This window comes from Podarcis erhardii (genome assembly GCF_964252035.2).
Source record: "Podarcis erhardii genome assembly, chromosome: 4".
NCBI lineage: Eukaryota > Metazoa > Chordata > Lepidosauria > Squamata > Lacertidae > Podarcis > Podarcis erhardii.
In genome coordinates, this window is record NC_138508.1 from 81,075,266 (window position 1) to 81,092,143 (window position 16,878).

The 16,878-nt window shown below is 42.1% G+C and overlaps 1 protein-coding gene across 1 annotated transcript; it reads right to left on the bottom strand.

The window, feature by feature from the left end:
• Positions 1-278: 278 nt before the first annotated feature.
• Positions 279-16,583, bottom strand: F10 (coagulation factor X). The gene is made up of 8 exons (XM_081858203.1): positions 16,192-16,583; positions 13,147-13,307; positions 10,405-10,429; positions 8,172-8,285; positions 5,692-5,823; positions 3,467-3,681; positions 2,488-2,605; positions 279-1,415 (listed from the first exon to the last, which is right to left on the bottom strand). Exons 1-8 carry the CDS (start codon positions 16,367-16,369, stop codon positions 868-870), a joined length of 1,491 nt encoding a protein of 496 aa, XP_081714329.1. The 5' UTR covers positions 16,370-16,583; the 3' UTR covers positions 279-867.
• Between the last annotated feature and the right edge of the window lie 295 nt (positions 16,584-16,878).

Sequence of the window (16,878 nt, forward strand, 5' to 3'; positions counted from 1 at the left end):
ATGAAACAAAGATCATCAAGTATTACCTATGTACATTCTCTAGCCAGATAAATATGGGGAGGTTGGCCCATTCAGATGCAGGCTAGCAGATGATTTGTGATTTCTGAACAGATTGGAATACTAACTTTCTGTGGCAGCTCTCAACTCACACGGCCTGATAACATGATTTCAAAAAACAAAACAAACCCAGCAGCGTCCACAAGGCATATAATTTGTTGCTACTGTAAAGGATGCATTGTTGAAAATGATGTATAACAACATAGCGTTTTCCCATCAGATAAACGTTAACACTTTCTTTTATTATGGCATTATAGGGACGGGGGAAGAAATTCAGTTCAGTTAGCATTTAAAGGCTAACACGGAATTTGTGCTTCTATAAAGAATACATGAAGCAAAACATCCTTCAAAACTTGCACTTCTCCGAATTTTGCAATCCAGTTCTCCAGACAAGTAAATGTGCACAAAAATGCATGTACTAGGTGGGCACAGAGTACATATAAATGAAAATAACATACAAGAATGCATTGCATTAGGCAAAACTACATACTATATTGATCTTTCTTGTTCTGGAAGAACACCTGAACAAGGCTTTTGAAATGAAGAGGCCATTAAAGTAACATAGTGTAAGTCATGCCTCACCAAGCCCTCGGGATGTTTTGTACTACAACTCCCATCAACGCCAACCAGCATAGCTGTGCTGGCTGAGGCTGATGGGAGTTATAGTCCAAAAATAATCCTGGTTGGCAGAGGCTGGTTTAAGTCCTAGGCAAAGCGACCTATTTAATTCACCCGTGGAAATGCCTGTGTGAATCACGACAATAAACCATGATCAGGGAGACAATGGTTGTCCTCTCACGCTCCACCGTGTTACAGCTTTGGACGCATTATTCTCCTCAGCCAACCTATGAATCTCGACACCTTGGTATAAATCCCATATTTCCCCTCCCTTGCACACCCTTCCCCCCAGCTGATTACACCAGTCACAAAATAAGTGTCCCAGTATTGAGTGACATGTGGTCCTCCGCTGTCTCCCTGACATGCATCTTGGGCTACGGTATGGTAACCAGCACAGAACATATTTTCAGTGATTGGGAAATTGCTGGACAGCTTGCAGATATGCCTCTCGACATAGGGGACATCAATTTTTTTGAGCGTGGCGGATACTCGGCCTCTTTCGTGGAGGCGGCCAAAGCCACTGATCATACCCTTTCCTGCTCTCATCAGCACTTGATTTGCAAAGTCGGCAGTGGGAAGGCACGCAGGGATCACGTTTTCGGAAAACTGGATGGGGGTCTTCAGCTGAATGAGGGCTATATCGTAATCATAGGTTGCCAAAACAAATTTTTGATGTACGTATATCTTCTCCACTGTATGAACAGTCCCTGTTCTTGCACTCACTGTTGTGTTCACTTCCCCTGCGTGAGAACAACACAGTATAATTATTATGTGATATAAATATGAGGTGCATTGGTATTCAAAATGGGTGGTGTTGTTATTATTCTCTCCCCCCCCCCAGTTAGAATATAATAAAAACAACAACACTTGTCCATGACATTTGATCCAGGATAAGTACAAAACTTGCCGATCTCTCACAAAAGTATGTCTTTCCACCCTCCCAGAACCCCAACCTCTGGATGTATAATGATAATAATTCTGACACCTATTATTTGACACCTGATAATACATTTAACCGAATTAACAAATAGATTTTTAAAAAATTCAATGGAAGAAAGAACGAAGTACAGAGAAGGGGGATGAAAACTGCAATATTTTCTGAGATTCTGTGGCAGCTGCCAGAGGTAAAGCAGGGGTTGTACACACCTCCTGAATCGCCAAAAAGGTAAGGAAGTCGCGCCAGGTATCTTCAAGATGATCTGCATTTCCTCTAAGTCTGCATACACACTATACACTTCCTATCTGAAGGACATTTGAAGCACATTCTTTTATTCAAAGAATTCTGGGAACTGCAGTAGTCTGCTACTGGGAATATTTCTGGGACCAATCTTCCCACACATAGCGAGGGCAGCTTATTTCGGGAGTCACAAAAAGGTTGGAAACCGATGGCAATTTGTTATTGTTGCATTTTTCTTGCCAGGAAAGGGAGGAAGTACTTGTGGGATTTGCTCTCATCAGGTGACAGAATAATTTGTCCAACTTGGGTATTATGCACCTCGATATATGTGTGCGTGCGCACACTCACCATTTGCAGCTCTGACTCACAGTTCATACCCAATTCATTCGCACCCACCTGCCCACTTCTGATTTATTCTTTTAAAAATCCCACATGAGATCAGTAACACACACACACACACACACACAACCACAGCTCACAGCCAAAGGCTTATTTACAAAACATGAATGTTGGTGAGATATTGAGTAAAATACAAAAAACTATTAGTGTTTACCTCTGTGTACCTCGCCTACCAATTTATTTATTTTTTACAATTTAGCGTCTTTGAATAGGTGACAAAAATCGAAAATACCCACCAACAACAACTTTCAGCGTTTTTGTCTGATTTATACAATGAGCCGCGGTAAGCACATACATTGGGCTCAAAATGGTGCCTCCACAAAACCCTTCTCCTGCATCATCTATCAGAAGTGCCTGAAAAAAGAAGCAGTTACAAAAATCAGGATTGTGTGAGTAAGTAGCTTTTTTTCCTGAGGGAGAAATGACATCGTAGGATGTATTGAGTCTTCTTTCTAGAACACCTGTAAGAATCAAAATTAGGCAGAGCCAAATTTGGGGGGGGGGACTAAATAAGGACATACAAAGACAGGGAATAAAAGAGCAGATTTACAAAAGCAACTTTTAAGTGCCTGAGTGATGTGGTGCATTTCTATCAGGGGTTTAATGGGAAGAAGGGCCGGATCTACCGTTAGGCAGAATGAGGCAGCTTTCTCAGGCAGCAGGGGAAAGCTAAGGGGCAAGGAGTGGGAAAAGCTGTGAGGGCCATACAGCCTGGCCTGAGCCCCATAACTCAGCCTGCTGCCTGCAGGTGTAGCGACAAACTCTGCCCCATCAACTAAGGCTGAAGTAAGAGTTTATGAACAGAGAATGGAGGAGATGCCATCTTGCCCTTTGCCTCAGGCAGCAAAATGCCTTGATGGGAAGAGCCCAGGGTTGGTTAAGGAATCGCCAAACTTCAATTCCAAAAGAGATTCGGTCAGGATGGAACATGAGCTACATAGTCTACTTCAGAATCTGAAGTCCTGTGGGTAACCTGATGAGGCTGCAGGCCCATAGCCCTGAATCTCTTCTTGTAAAAGCTATTTATTGCCTTAAAAAAATAAATTTTAAAACAGGTAATCCAGCCAGCCACAGCCTGGAGTGGGGACCCTTGCTATTCCCCACTTTAATACAATATGGGAGCAGTTAAAAATGATAGAATCAGTGTCCATTGTTAAATATGGATAACAAGCGAGTATATAATATTTATACAAGATACATGACAGAGTAACTTACCTGCCAAGGACACTGGCCCAGTTTACAGTCCTCTCCATTAACTATTCTGACACCACGGTCCTCGTCAGGATCTTCTTCGACCCCATACAATGGCTCTTCATCTTGGGGATCAGGGCTTGGGAAAATCTGTGTGTCATTATAATCCAACTCTTCTAAATAACTTGCCTCTCTCTTTGCCACCTTCTTTTTCTGAATCCGACCACATGGATATGGAACTGAAAAACCGGCATTTTAAATTAGGCAACACAACCAAGCCAACTTGCGCCAATGAAACAAAAAAGTCAATCTTTTAAAATATGCCTTTTCCTTCGGAAGGCTGAAATATTCTTTTTATTATTATATTTATTTATGTCCTGCCTTTTTCCCTGATGATACTCAAGACAGCTTACAGGTAAAAATAAGAACCACTAAAACCATAGAAAAAATAATTAAAAATTAGAATCCATAGAATTAAATCTCTCCCTCTGCCCCATCTATTAATTTTTTACAAAAAAAAGCACAGCACAAGGCCCCTCATTAAAAGCAGCCAGTTTCCAAACGCTGTTGGAACATGAATGCTTTCACCTGTTTCACAAGGAGGGAGCCAGTCCAGCTTCTCTAGGGAAGGAATTCCAAAGTTTGGGAGCTGCCACCGAAAAGGCCCTGTCCAACATCCCTACCAAGCATATCTGTGAGGGTGGTGGAAGCTAGAGAAGGGCCTCTCCCAAAGATCTCAAAGCCCAAGCAGGTTCGTATAAGTCCTTCAGACAGCTTTGACCGAAAGCTGTTTAGGGCTTTCTTAGCCATAACTAACACTTTGAATTGTGCCCAGAAACAGATTAGTAGCCAGTGGAGCTGTTTGAAAAAGGGAGTCATATGCTCCCTGTAACCAGCCCTGGGTCAAGAAACTGGCTCCAGATGTGACTCGGATCCAGGAAGATGAAAGGTGGACAAAGTAGGTAAAGAAGGGAAGTCAGAAGACAAAGACCCGTTGAACTCAATGGAGCATTATTTTTGAATAAACATTCATAAGAGTGCCTTACCAACCTATGATTACTTAATTTTCCTGTGACCAACTATCTTTTCATTGCACCTTTCAAATATGATGAAATTTAAAAAGCACAGAGGAAAGACATAGGTCACCTTAAAAGGAAAATATCAGCTAAAGGACCTTCAGATTTAATAGTCAAATCAAATTCTTTTTCACCCTTAAACCACATCAGAATCTGTGCACTCATAGTTAGAAACAAACTACAGTGGTACCTCAGGTTAAGAACTTAATTCCTTCTGGAGGTCCGTTCTTAACCTGAAACTGTTCTTGAGGTACCACTTTAGCTAATGAGGCCTCCTGCTGCTGCCGCGCAATTTCTGTTCTCATCCTGAAGCAAAGTTCTTAACCTGAGGTACTATTTCTAGGTTAGCAGAGTCTGTAACCTGAAGCGTCTGTAACCTGAAGTGTCTGTAACCCGAGGTACCACTGTATATATCAATAATAAAGGATGTAGAACACAAAGTATAGATAGAAGTATTTTGTGGTTTTATATTATGATTTTATCCTGTGAGCCGCCCTTAGACCTGCGGGCATAGAGCGGTATATAAATCAAATCAAATCAAATCGAAATAAATAAATAAATAAATAAATAAATGTGGAACATCACAGAGGTTTAGATATGAAATTGGGGTTTAACTTTAAAATGCATCTTTTGTGGCTAATGGTAACTAATCCTTTAAAAAAACAAACACTGATATTGTTGGGTGAGGAAAAAACGAGGGGGGGAAATAGTCCCTCCAATGTCTGTCTTAACATATATATTTTTGGGTACTATGATTTATTTTAAGGTAGAAGTCAAAATAACAAATTCTATGGATGCTTCCGAATGGCTATTTATTGTGATATGGGTGCTCTTCGTGCATGCAGGACTTTAATTTTGCAGTAGCCAGAAAACGTTGTCAGCATCAATATGCCAGCCCATATCCCTCTTCCTCTGCTTTCACTTATTTTGTGAATAGAAGACACAACAACTTTAGATGGCGGAAGAATCCTGAAATTTATGGATTTATTTCAGAACATGAAGAGAAAAAATGGAGATAAGAAAGTTTGAGAATATCCTTGTAAAAAGGGGAAAAGCAAATTCAAAATTAAATTGTTGGTAGCATTAAAAAAGACAATGCATTAAAAAATGCACCCCCAAAATAAGAATATATAATTATAACAAGTTGCTTCAACCAAACAAATGGCTTCATACCTGTAGGAATGCAGGATTGTCCATTGTTTTCCAGAATATATCCATTGGCACAAAAGCATTCAATATTGTTTTCTACAAGCTTGCAGAACTGCTTACAGCCACCATTCTGCACTTTGCAGGATCTTTGTATGACTGTATAAAAGACAAATACATGAGTGCTGAAGAATAAATTAACACACATTCTTCAGGCAATGGTTAAAATGTTACTTAGAGCCAGAGCCATTTTCCTCTAGGTTGCAAATTCTTCAAGGCATTTTTTTTTTGCACTGGGTTATATTTGTGTTCTCTACTGTATAAGCTAAAGCTCTATCAATGGACAAATGGGGCAATTGTTGAGGGTCACTGAAAAGCCAAGTGCTTTTCAGGAAAATTGGTTTGTAGTCTAGCCATTTCATGACCGCAAGCCTGAGCATAACGTCCTCCAAGACGTAGCAGCAATTTTGAAAACTGTGTGCTTTGCTCCAGTGGGAGAAACAAAACAGGAAGCCTCGTTTATGTTTGAACCAGAAATCATGGTTTGTTGTTCCCTAACAAGCCACGATCAGCAAGCCAACAAAAGAACAACAAATCGCGGGTCAGGACTGGCTAGCTATCATGGTTTGCTAGGGAGAAAGAAACCACAATCCCTGGAGGAGTGGGGTAGGAACAATTTGGCAGGAATTGCTCATACACAATAAAACACAATAAGCCAGATAGTCAAGCTACCATTATGAGCAAATGCAACCATTGTGTGGATACCATAAATGCATAGGGACATAAGAATCAAACCTGCTGGATCAGACCAGCATCTTATTCTCAGTGATCAGCAAGATGGCCATGAGAAGCATTCTTAAATACTTATCTAATACATATGGGAATCCTGTTTTGCTCAAGTTACATTTAAAGAGGAACTTTTTCTTCAGCCCTGCAGTCTGATGCATAAGCTCTCCCCTTCCATAGGATCTCACCGTAGGGAACATTTAAAAGGATCAGGGAACTGAAATGATAGGTGATGTCTGCCTCTAGTTCCCAGCTGGTGCTGTGCAGCATATTATTTATGTGGGTGGGTGGGGTAAAGGTAAAGGGACCCCTGACCATTAGGTCCAGTTGTGGCTGACTCTAGGGTTGCAGCGCTCATCTCGCTTTACTGGCCGAGGGAGCCAGTGTACAGCTTCCGGGTCATGTGGCCAGCATGACTAAACCACTTCTGGCGAACCAGAGCAGTGCATGGAAACGCCATTTACCTTCCCGCCGGAGCAGTACCTATTTATCTACTTGCACTTTGATGTGCTTTTGAACTGCTAGGTTGGCAGGAGCAGGGACTGAGCAACGGGAGCTCACCCCTTCGCGGGGATTCAAACCGCCGACCTTCTGATTGGCAAGCCCTAGGCTCTGTGGTTTAACCCACAGCGCCACCTGCGTCCCTAGGTGGAGGGAGAGTCCCCTAAACCAATAAATTAATAAATGGTAAGATTTTGGGATATGAAGGGAGAAATACAAGCTGCAGAGTAAATCCTGGCCTAGCCTATGCAAAAGGACCTGGCCAAGCATGGGCTGTTACAAAACAATGTAGAGCCACTGAGGGCTATTGGCAATGCAAGAGAACTGTCAGGGGTGCCAACATGAATAAAATATTGTTGGGGCCCGGGTAAGCCTTGCCCCACATAATCTATCACATGACGCAGTGCACACACAGCATTTGATGAACAAAGTCCATCAACTTTGTGAGGCTCAAGTCCCCACGAACTCCAGGAGTTGGCTCCTAATTTTCCAGTGTGAAGAGAGACAAGATGCCGGGGTAACTAGATGTAATGAGACAGGAAGAGTTTAGGGGCCTTTCACAAAGCTTGGAATAGCTGAAAAATGCAGGACGATTTAGGTTGGCTGGCTGGGAGAGATGCCTTGGACTCGAATACTGTACTGTTGTGAGGGACAAGTCCCTCTTGAGATGAACATGCTGTAAGATCTGTAGTTCCTCCACCTAAATTCATGTGTAAATATGTGAATAAATCCTATTTCTTAAAGCTACGACAGCCTCTGCCATGTCTTCAGTTCTCCAAAGGAACACAGACTCTGGTCGAGGACAAAGACCACAGTTCGGCAGGGACTGGGGTGGCCTGTTAAAAATGGGATCTGTGTTTCATGAAGAGAAGGCCTGGGAGCAACGTGCACCTGAAGTAGAAAATGGAGGGAGGAAGACCAACAACCTTCAAGCCGGAATGAAAACTAGCAGAGACAGAGAAAGAGAAATGGCATTGGCAACATATTTAGAACAAAAAAAAATTCCTCCCAGTAGCACCTTAAAGACCAACTAAGTTAGTTCTTGGTATGAGCTTTCGTGTGCATGCACACTTCTTCAACATATTTAGAAATGCTGTTCCGTATCGTCTCAGCCTAGGATGTTTGTATGGAGCTGTATGGAGCCCACCACCAGAGAACGTAGTGAAATAAACCAACAAATAAGAGAGTCACTGCTATTTTGCAACTGAAACACAACTTACCACTATCACAGTTCGGCCCATCATAGCCATCCAAACATGTGCAGGTATATTTATTAATGCCATCTTTGCACGTTCCACGGTCATGGCAAGGGTTTGAAGCACACTGGTCCCCATCTAGCATTTGGAAAAAATATATATATATTTGTAATATAATTTCTTGTTATCCAAGGTATTAATGAATGTGTTAAGAATGAAAATATGAGGTTACCCGGTGTCACTTTTAATACTGGCTCTCCAAAGTTCATCTAGTCCAACTTCCTGTCAACACAGGCATCTACCACTATGATGTCCCTGAAAGGTGACCAGTCAGCCTCTGCTTTGAAACCTCTTACAAAGGAGACTCCACCAGCTTCTAAGGTGGTCTGCTCCACTGTTGCTACAGCTCCTGTGCCTAAATCCTGCACATTATATTGAAGTAAGTTCCACTGAAATTAATAGAACTTGCTATTGGACTGGGGTCTTATAAGCACACTTATTGTCGATGTGTAGGACATACAGATTAAGAGCTAAGGGTTCAGCTTTCATTCCTATTGCAAAATGCTGATCATAAGTTCTTGAAACAGCTGCTCACAGCTCTAAGAGTTGCTGCCATCCTTTGAAAATAGGAAGCCACCTTTGCAAATGTGGATTGTAATCCCTTGTTTGCTTTAGCTCTCTCACTCTCACCCCCACCAAAATGTAAAACTCTTCCAGCAGGCTTTGCTTCTATTGTTTCAAATGCCATATATATATATATATATATATGCAGGTTTTGGTGTCCTCGGGTGTCTTCCCGTGTAAAAGTTGGGGTGTCTAGGCGACGTTTCGACGAGGTCTCACTCGTCATCTTCAGGCTGGTGCTTTCGGCTTCTTGTTACTGGAACAGAGCAGGATCTCAGTGTTTGAGTTCCTATAAATACTGTAGAGGGGGTGTGGTGTATAGCCTCCAATGTTCTGGGCAGAGAGGAAGTTCCCAGGCTAGTGTGCCTTTTCTTCTTTTGTTCCTTAATTACTTGAGAGATATCTTGAGTGATTTCTTGAGTGATATCCTGAGTACCACTTAGGTGGGTCATTAGGTGTGGAATAGTTGTTAAAGTCTTTGTGTCTTGACCTCTTGAACTTTGTGAAGAGTTTTCCTGAGAAGATGGCTGTACTGTACTTAGTTGTGCTCTGGCTTGGCTTCGTGTATAGGGGCGAGCTGTGGTTTTGTGGCTTGTGTCAGCCAGCTCGCCCCTATACACGAAGCTCGCCAGCCAGCTATACAGCCAGCTCGCCCCTATACCACAGCTCGCCCCTATACACGAAGCCAAGCCAGAGCACAACTAAGTACAGTACAGCCATCTTCTCAGGAAAACTCTTCACAAAGTTCAAGAGGTCAAGACACAAAGACTTTAACAACTATTCCACACCTAATGACCCACCTAAGTGGTACTCAGGATATCACTCAAGAAATCACTCAAGATATCTCTCAAGTAATTAAGGAACAAAAGAAGAAAAGGCACACTAGCCTGGGAACTTCCTCTCTGCCCAGAACATTGGAGGCTATACACCACACCCCCTCTACAGTATTTATAGGAACTCAAACACTGAGATCCTGCTCTGTTCCAGTAACAAGAAGCCGAAAGCACCAGCCTGAAGATGACGAGTGAGACCTCGTCGAAACGTCGCCTAGACACCCCAACTTTTACACGGGAAGACACCCGAGGACACCAAAACCTGCATTCCTGTACCCGTGAAAATCTACGAAAGCAAATATATATATATATATATATATATATGTGTGTGTGTGTGTGTGTGTGTGTGTGTGTGTGTGTGTGTTTTGAAGGCACCAATCAGTCAATATGTGGCATAGGGTCTTCCTTTATCAGTTTTATGCAGCCATGGGAGAGTGGAAACACACAATTTAGCATCTCTGAACATGTTTTCTACTAAGATACAGGCTGGGGAGCATTAAAACATGGAGCTATAATTCCTTTGTCACAATCAAAGTAGTTTACAATAACTTGGAGCAACTAAAAACTGTTCCAGCTAAAAAAATGCAATTGAATCTGAAATAAATGAATAAATAAATAAAGTATATCCCATGTTAGTTATACTGTGAATAGACTCATAGAAGTCAAGCAACTCAAATCTACTTGGATTATTGCCTTAGTTGGATATTACCCAATGAAACAAGTAATTTATTTCTTATCTAATACATATCAACAGTATTTTAAAGAAATATTTGGTTGAAAAAAACAGACACATCTCTTACCTACATACACATTCCAGAACTCCTCCTAATAAGAAAACAGCAGATTTTATTTACAACAATATAGCAGTTCTTCCAACAGCAGCAGCAGCAGCAGCAGCAGCTCTTCCCATAATCTGGCCATGTTAGAGCTCCAATGCCTTACTTCACTCTAGCTGTGACCGCTGTCCCAGAAGCACAGGTGTACCTGTTACTTTGGATCCTTACTCACCCCAATGAGATAGTCTTCAAACAGACTCAGCAGAACCCATCAAGAAATGTAGACCCACTTGTTCATATTCAATGGGCAGCAGTGCCGCTTTTGTGATCCACCTTAGGTCAGGCTGTGACCCAACTGAGGACCAGTATAGACAGGCCAACAGTATAGACAGAGTATGCCAATTAAGGACATATTTCAGTCCTCTGCCAACTTCTGCTACAGCCTGCCGCCTAGCATAATGGAACTGCTTAAGCCACCTGAACTGATCTAGCAAACAGTACTAACGTTGTGTTGTAATGTAACCCACTTTGGCACCTTAGGTGGGAGGGCGGGTAGATTAAGAAGAATACTCTGTCAAGTATCAGCAAGAGCTGCATGTATTCACAACTTCAAACAGATCTGGGATTATTTGCAAAAAATAATTGCATTTGGTTTAATAGTGGCAATTGACTGCCATTACCAAATACAAAAAGAAAAGAAGCATTAGCTAACTGAGAGACAATATTGCACTACCTGGACTAAGGCAACTTGAGGGAGGATTGCTATTTCAGAGTTTCCCCTTTATCACTTGCAGATTCCCCCCTTTCCTACCTGTGGAATTTCTTTATTACCTTTACTCTTGTCTTTCTGGCTTGTTGAGCAGATGGCCATAATTTATGATAGGTAAGGGTGAAACAGACCACTCATGAAAGAGTCGTGAGAATTATAAGGGGTTGGAATTAAATAAATGGCTTCTGGCCATTCAGTGCGTTGAACAAAATATTTGAGTTTATTATGAAGTGTGAGAGGAGCATAAAGTATTAGAGGGGAAGAAGAGGAATGCAATGAAAAGGTGTGGATTGATGCTTTTCTTTTATTTCTCTTTTGATAAGCAGAAACCCTTTCTTCCAACGCTATGATTCTCCTTTCATAGTAGAATTGGCACGTAAATAAACAAGGAGATGATGTGTTGCAAGAAAGAAGATAGCTGCTGTATTGTTAATTTTGTTTCATCACTGTAATGTTTGTAACACTCTAATATTTCTAATACGTATGCCACATCAGTGTTAAGTTCCTGTTTTTCTTAACTTACCATAGCTTCTATGCCTTAAGTGTCCTTAATACCTTGTTACCCACACTGTTAACATTCTTAATATTTCTAATAATTTTAATGGCTTATGTTTTTGGTCTTGACCGTTCTATAGCTTATGAAGAACCACGGTATCTCAGCTCTTTTTGTACAGTAATAAAAATAATAGAAATATGTTAATAAAATATTAATAAAGGAATCAGCTGCTGCACACATATATGTAAGCATGGGAAAAGTATCATTTAAGATGCAATATAAAAACAGGGCCAACCACACACTACTGAGTGCACCTTCACAACAGAGTTGTCAGAGTGGTATTAATCAACAGTCTTGACCCTTCCTGCTTGTCTACTCTCTTTTTCATTATTATTACCCACAATTCCCCCCTCCTCTGCTTTGTCTAGGACAGGGATGGGGAGCCTGCAAAATGATGTCAATGGACTACAATTCCCACCATCTCTTACCCTTGCTGGCTGGGACTAATGGGACTAATGGGAGTTGGATTCCAACTGAAGGAATGGGTTTCTGTGCAGTCAGTTTAAAACTGACTCGAACCCCCCCTTTTCTTCTTAGCATTTCTAAAATGCATAAACTTGAGCTCTTGAGCCAAAAGCCAGCTGTATAAACAAGTGCTCAGAGCCCTTTCCTTTATCAGTTTGTGACAGCAGGGATGGCCTTGACTATACCAGTAGAACAGAGAAGACACGTCTGTGCCTTATCTTACGTTCTGACCACAAAGACGCACAGACCCAGTCTGGGAACAGCGCCAGAGGGTGTTCTTGGAGATGGTGACCTCTTGCTCCAAGATAAAAGTAGGAACAGGAAGATCCTTTTATGGTCAGAAGTATAGGATGGAATACCCTTTTATGGTTAAGAGTGCTGGAGCAGGGACATCTGTGATGTCAACCTGCATGTACAAGCTGACGTGGTTGGATTCCTGGGGAAGGGGGAGAGGGTGCCTGGAGGATATATATACTGCATGAAATTTCTCATTTCTTTGGACTTGCTGTGGACTGACCACGCAAGTGCCTTTCTGCTGTTCCGGAGAGCAGAAATAAATAACTCTTTCTCTGAACTAACCCTCGGTGTCATTTGACTTCCTTTCTCCTGTCTGGGAGCAACGCAGACCCAATCGGTGAACCCCAGTAAGGCTACACAACAACGTCTGTACAGTCACAGATTCCCCATTCCTGGCTTAGGGAGAGAGATATGGAGACATATGGCTGGGTTCCAGTTTGTTCTCCAGCTGGAAGAAGCGATAGTAGGTAAGAAGAGGGGAAAGGAGTAGCACATGGGGAGAACGCTAGGGTATTGCAGGAGTAGGAAGCTGTTAAATGCAGCTGACAGTTCCACTGTGAAGGCACGGCTGGTAGAACATAGCTGTCGGCCCTGTTTTGATCTTGCTCTGGAGGACAGAGGACAGAAAGTAGCAGTCATATGAAGGCAAAGCAAACACACTGGCCAGCTTTGTCCTTACAGTTTTCTCTTGGTTTTCAAAGGCTTCTCTGGCTTCTTCCTTGGAGCATCGCTCTTCCATGCACTCCCTTTCAATGTTTCCCTGCCTAAACTCCTCAAAAGGAGAATTGGCACGCTTTACTCGTTCCAAAAAATTGTTTGCCTTTTTATCCTGTAGAAACACTAAAGAAAACAACAACAAAAAACAACAACAACCAACTCATGTCTCGTATGCATTGCGGAAAACTCATTTTGCATTTATAGATGAATGTTGCACATGGTTTCACGTCTCTGCTTGTGATAGAAAGCACACCGTGGTTCGTTCTCTGTCTCTTTCCGTCTCATGTGCATGTTGTATGAGGTAGCATCCACAGGGCAAGTGATTCAGTTCTCAGGCTAGACCGTCTGGCTATGGAGTGAAGATAAGCCACCCAGTGCTTGTGGTGGCTGCTGCTCCCTAGAGGAGGTTGACTTACTTTGCTTCCAGCCTTCTCATATTTCACTTGGGGGGGAAAGGAGAAAGCCACCCCCATTTTGCAGCTGAAAACAGCAAGCTCATTCCAAACCCAGCACACCCACTGCATTTCAAGTGGCATTTGCAATTGTTGTACACACCAGAGTGGGAGGAGGGAATGTATTCACTTGATGCACACTACCTGTTAGGTTTTTGCACCCCTTGCAACCCGCTCCCCGTCTGTGCATGTGCTGTAATCCCTGCATGAGCAAAGGCTTTCTCAAATGCACACACCTCAGCTTAGCTGTGAAGTGAAATTGGCTTAAGTTTTCCTTTTGAATTGAAACTGGAAATTGAATTGAAAACACATCAAACAGCAGGACTGCTCAAGAACCTACAGGATAACTCTGCATGGCAGGTAACACCATGTGTACACGAATCAAAAAGGCAGGTGATGTGGGTGCACTGGAACCAGAGGAAACAGCAATGTGTACACAGCTTTAGTTGCTCCCACAGCAGTAAAGTCCCTCTGAAACCTCCCACAATCATTGGATGCTCTCTTTCCATACAGCATGGGGTGAAGAAACAGGTGGCATAATAGCCTGTAGTTGCAGGGTGGGTGGCTAACACAGGCATCAGGAGACTTCCCTGGTCTATGTCTCAGGAATTCTAAAAAATCCTACTTAGACCACCATACTGGATTTCACTACATGCCACGAAGATGTGGAAGTAAAATCCATCATTCTGGGATTGCCACTCTGCACATCTTGTAAGCAGTCACTTTCCGCAGGCACCACCTTGTTGCTTTCAAAATTGCACACACTCCATCTTTTTTGTCATTTGCTCCTTTCAGGGTCTGTAGTCTGTTGATGCTCTGTTGACTCTCTCTCACCAACTCCCTGGGCTCTGCCTCTAAATCCTGATGGCCAAACACAAAGCTCTGGCCTTATCTTTGGTTCTTCCTCTTCCCCCCCCTCACCCCCCCCCAAATCATTGCAGAAATCTACCGATTCATCTGCAAAACCTCAGCTAAAACCTCAGCTGCATGCTCTGGCCATCTCCCACCTTGACTGTTCCAGCTGTTTTCTCTGGCTTACACCTTTCATACCTTTTCCCTCTCAGCTCTATCCCTCAATTTCCACTGCCCAAATTATTCACTTCTCCTATCACCCTGAAAATTCCTCCTCTGAAGTTTTCAATTGCATGGAGGAGGAAGCAGGTAGGTGAGGAAAGGCTTATTTTGCCTGCATATCTGCTGTTATGCTAATAATTATCAGCCACCTCCCCCAGCATTTAAGTTGCACATCAAGTGCAAAGGTGCACTTAACATCATGTTGTTTGGTCCCCTAAACTGGTAGCCATCACTACATCGTGTGTGGCAGTGAATTCCATAATTTTAACTACCCGTGAATAAATACTACCTTTTGCCTGACCTATTCCCTGCCAACCATTGAGGACTCCCGAGAAGAGGTTTATGAAGACCCAAAATGGGGCGGTATCATTTTTTCCACTAGATGCTATTGTTTCCGTGCCCCTAGTCCCATCCCGTATCGGCCACTTCAGTTGCCATGGTAGCCAAAGCACATGAAGAAATACAGATCATCATTCGACTGGGCCGATTGCATGTGATGTACACTATAATCCTAAGCAACCGTACTCAACAGTGGGTTAGAGTTAAATTAACATGGCTTGCTTCCATGCCCAACCAAGTGTTTACTAACAGGGTGTTAACATTCATAAAGCCTATATTGCTTTTGCTGATGACATAAAAAGGAATTTAAAACACCAAAGCCAGCTACTTGTTTAAAAATATCGTTAATGTATTTTTAATCTTTGTTGGAAGCCGCCCAGAGTGGCTGGGGAAACCCAGCCAGATGGGCGGGGTACAAATAATAAATTATTATTATTATTATAAGCATATTAAATTTATTGCCACAACTTCATTGATCTGTGAAATGCTATGATACCCCCCCAACTAAAACCAGGTGCATTTCTTAATTTCATAGAAACATTACTTCCACTATCATTCTCACCGTTTCTTGTTTATTAACTCCTTCTGCGTCACACTTTTTATTTTTCTGGGAACAATATTAGATATATGTTTCTGCCTTCCTCATCCGAAACATTTATTTGCTATATAAAGGCTCTTTCCCTTGTCATGTACATCATTTTCTCTCCCATCACCCCTGTAGCTGAAAGAGAAGGTATTTTTACCATCTCACAGACAGAACTGCATTTCAGGGTGCTTTTCCACACCATTTAAATCACATTGAAAGCAACACCCCCCAAAAAAAGAATTTTGGGAAAGTTCCTCAATGCATTGTAGCTCTGTGATGGGTAATCTATAGTTTCCAGGATTATTTGGGAAGGAGGGGGAAAGTGTTTTAAAAGTATGGTGCATATGCAGCCTAGAAATTAATTCCCGCACCATACACAGGCAAACAAGATGCATTATACTGTATAATATACTGAGACCCTTTCGGTGGAGAAGACTTCTCCTAATTTGTGACCCTTACTTTCTTCCTACACACAAAGGAAAAATAATAATTCTTATTCGAAATAAATGAAAGCAATTGTAAGGAGAGACAGAGAAATTATTTAAGGCTCTCTTACCATTTCTTTCTGCCTTCAGGAAACTTGACAGAGAAGTGAGAATCAGAATGAGGAACAGCTGGCTAGCCATGGTGCCTATCCGTGGAAAAACAACACACTGTTCTACTGCAGGGGCTAGTCGTGAATAAGGTTCAAACAGCACACTTCCTGTTGCTGGGCTGCACCTCTTATCACACATAACCAACGGGGTTGTGTTTGGATACGGATTCTCCAAATTATTGTGCTGAATGATAAGACATCCTGGTCTTTTCCAAGTAAGGTCATAAGAGGCAGAGCAAAGGCAAAGCGATACCTTGGATGCTTCAAAGAGCAGCTTCCCTTGCTTTTCTCCTCAGATATTTAGGCACAGAGGAAGTGTGTCTGTAAGTCAAAAGCTGATTACATTTACGGGAATAAGCCCTCTGTTCACAACAAAACCCATTTAGGCAATTTGTTCCTAATGAAGTCTCTCCCCTTTCCTTTCCAAAAACACATTGTCATGGGTGTCCCTTTTGCAGTATCCGAACAAGAAAGTAAAAGAGAAGAAGAGAAATGCATATATTAGGGGTGTAGGTGCCTAAAAATGAATTACGTTAGTGAAAATAATATTCAAACATGCTTGCAAAAATGCGCACCTTACGTCAAAACTGCACACGAAAGCATGGTTACTAGGAGGTATTTGCACTAAAATGCTGAATAATTTTCATG

Coding starts and splice junctions, on each gene's coding strand:
- F10 (XM_081858203.1), bottom strand. CDS start 16,369: ATGTGTGATAAGAGGTGCAGCCCAGCAACAGGAAGTGTGCTGTTTGAA. Junction 3,682..5,691: donor ACAATCCTGCATTCCTACAG/GTATGAAGCCAT, acceptor CCGGTTTTTCAG/TTCCATATCCATGTGGTCGG. Junction 1,416..2,487: donor AACGCTGAAAGTTGTTGTTG/GTGGGTATTTTC, acceptor GTTCTCACGCAG/GGGAAGTGAACACAACAGTG.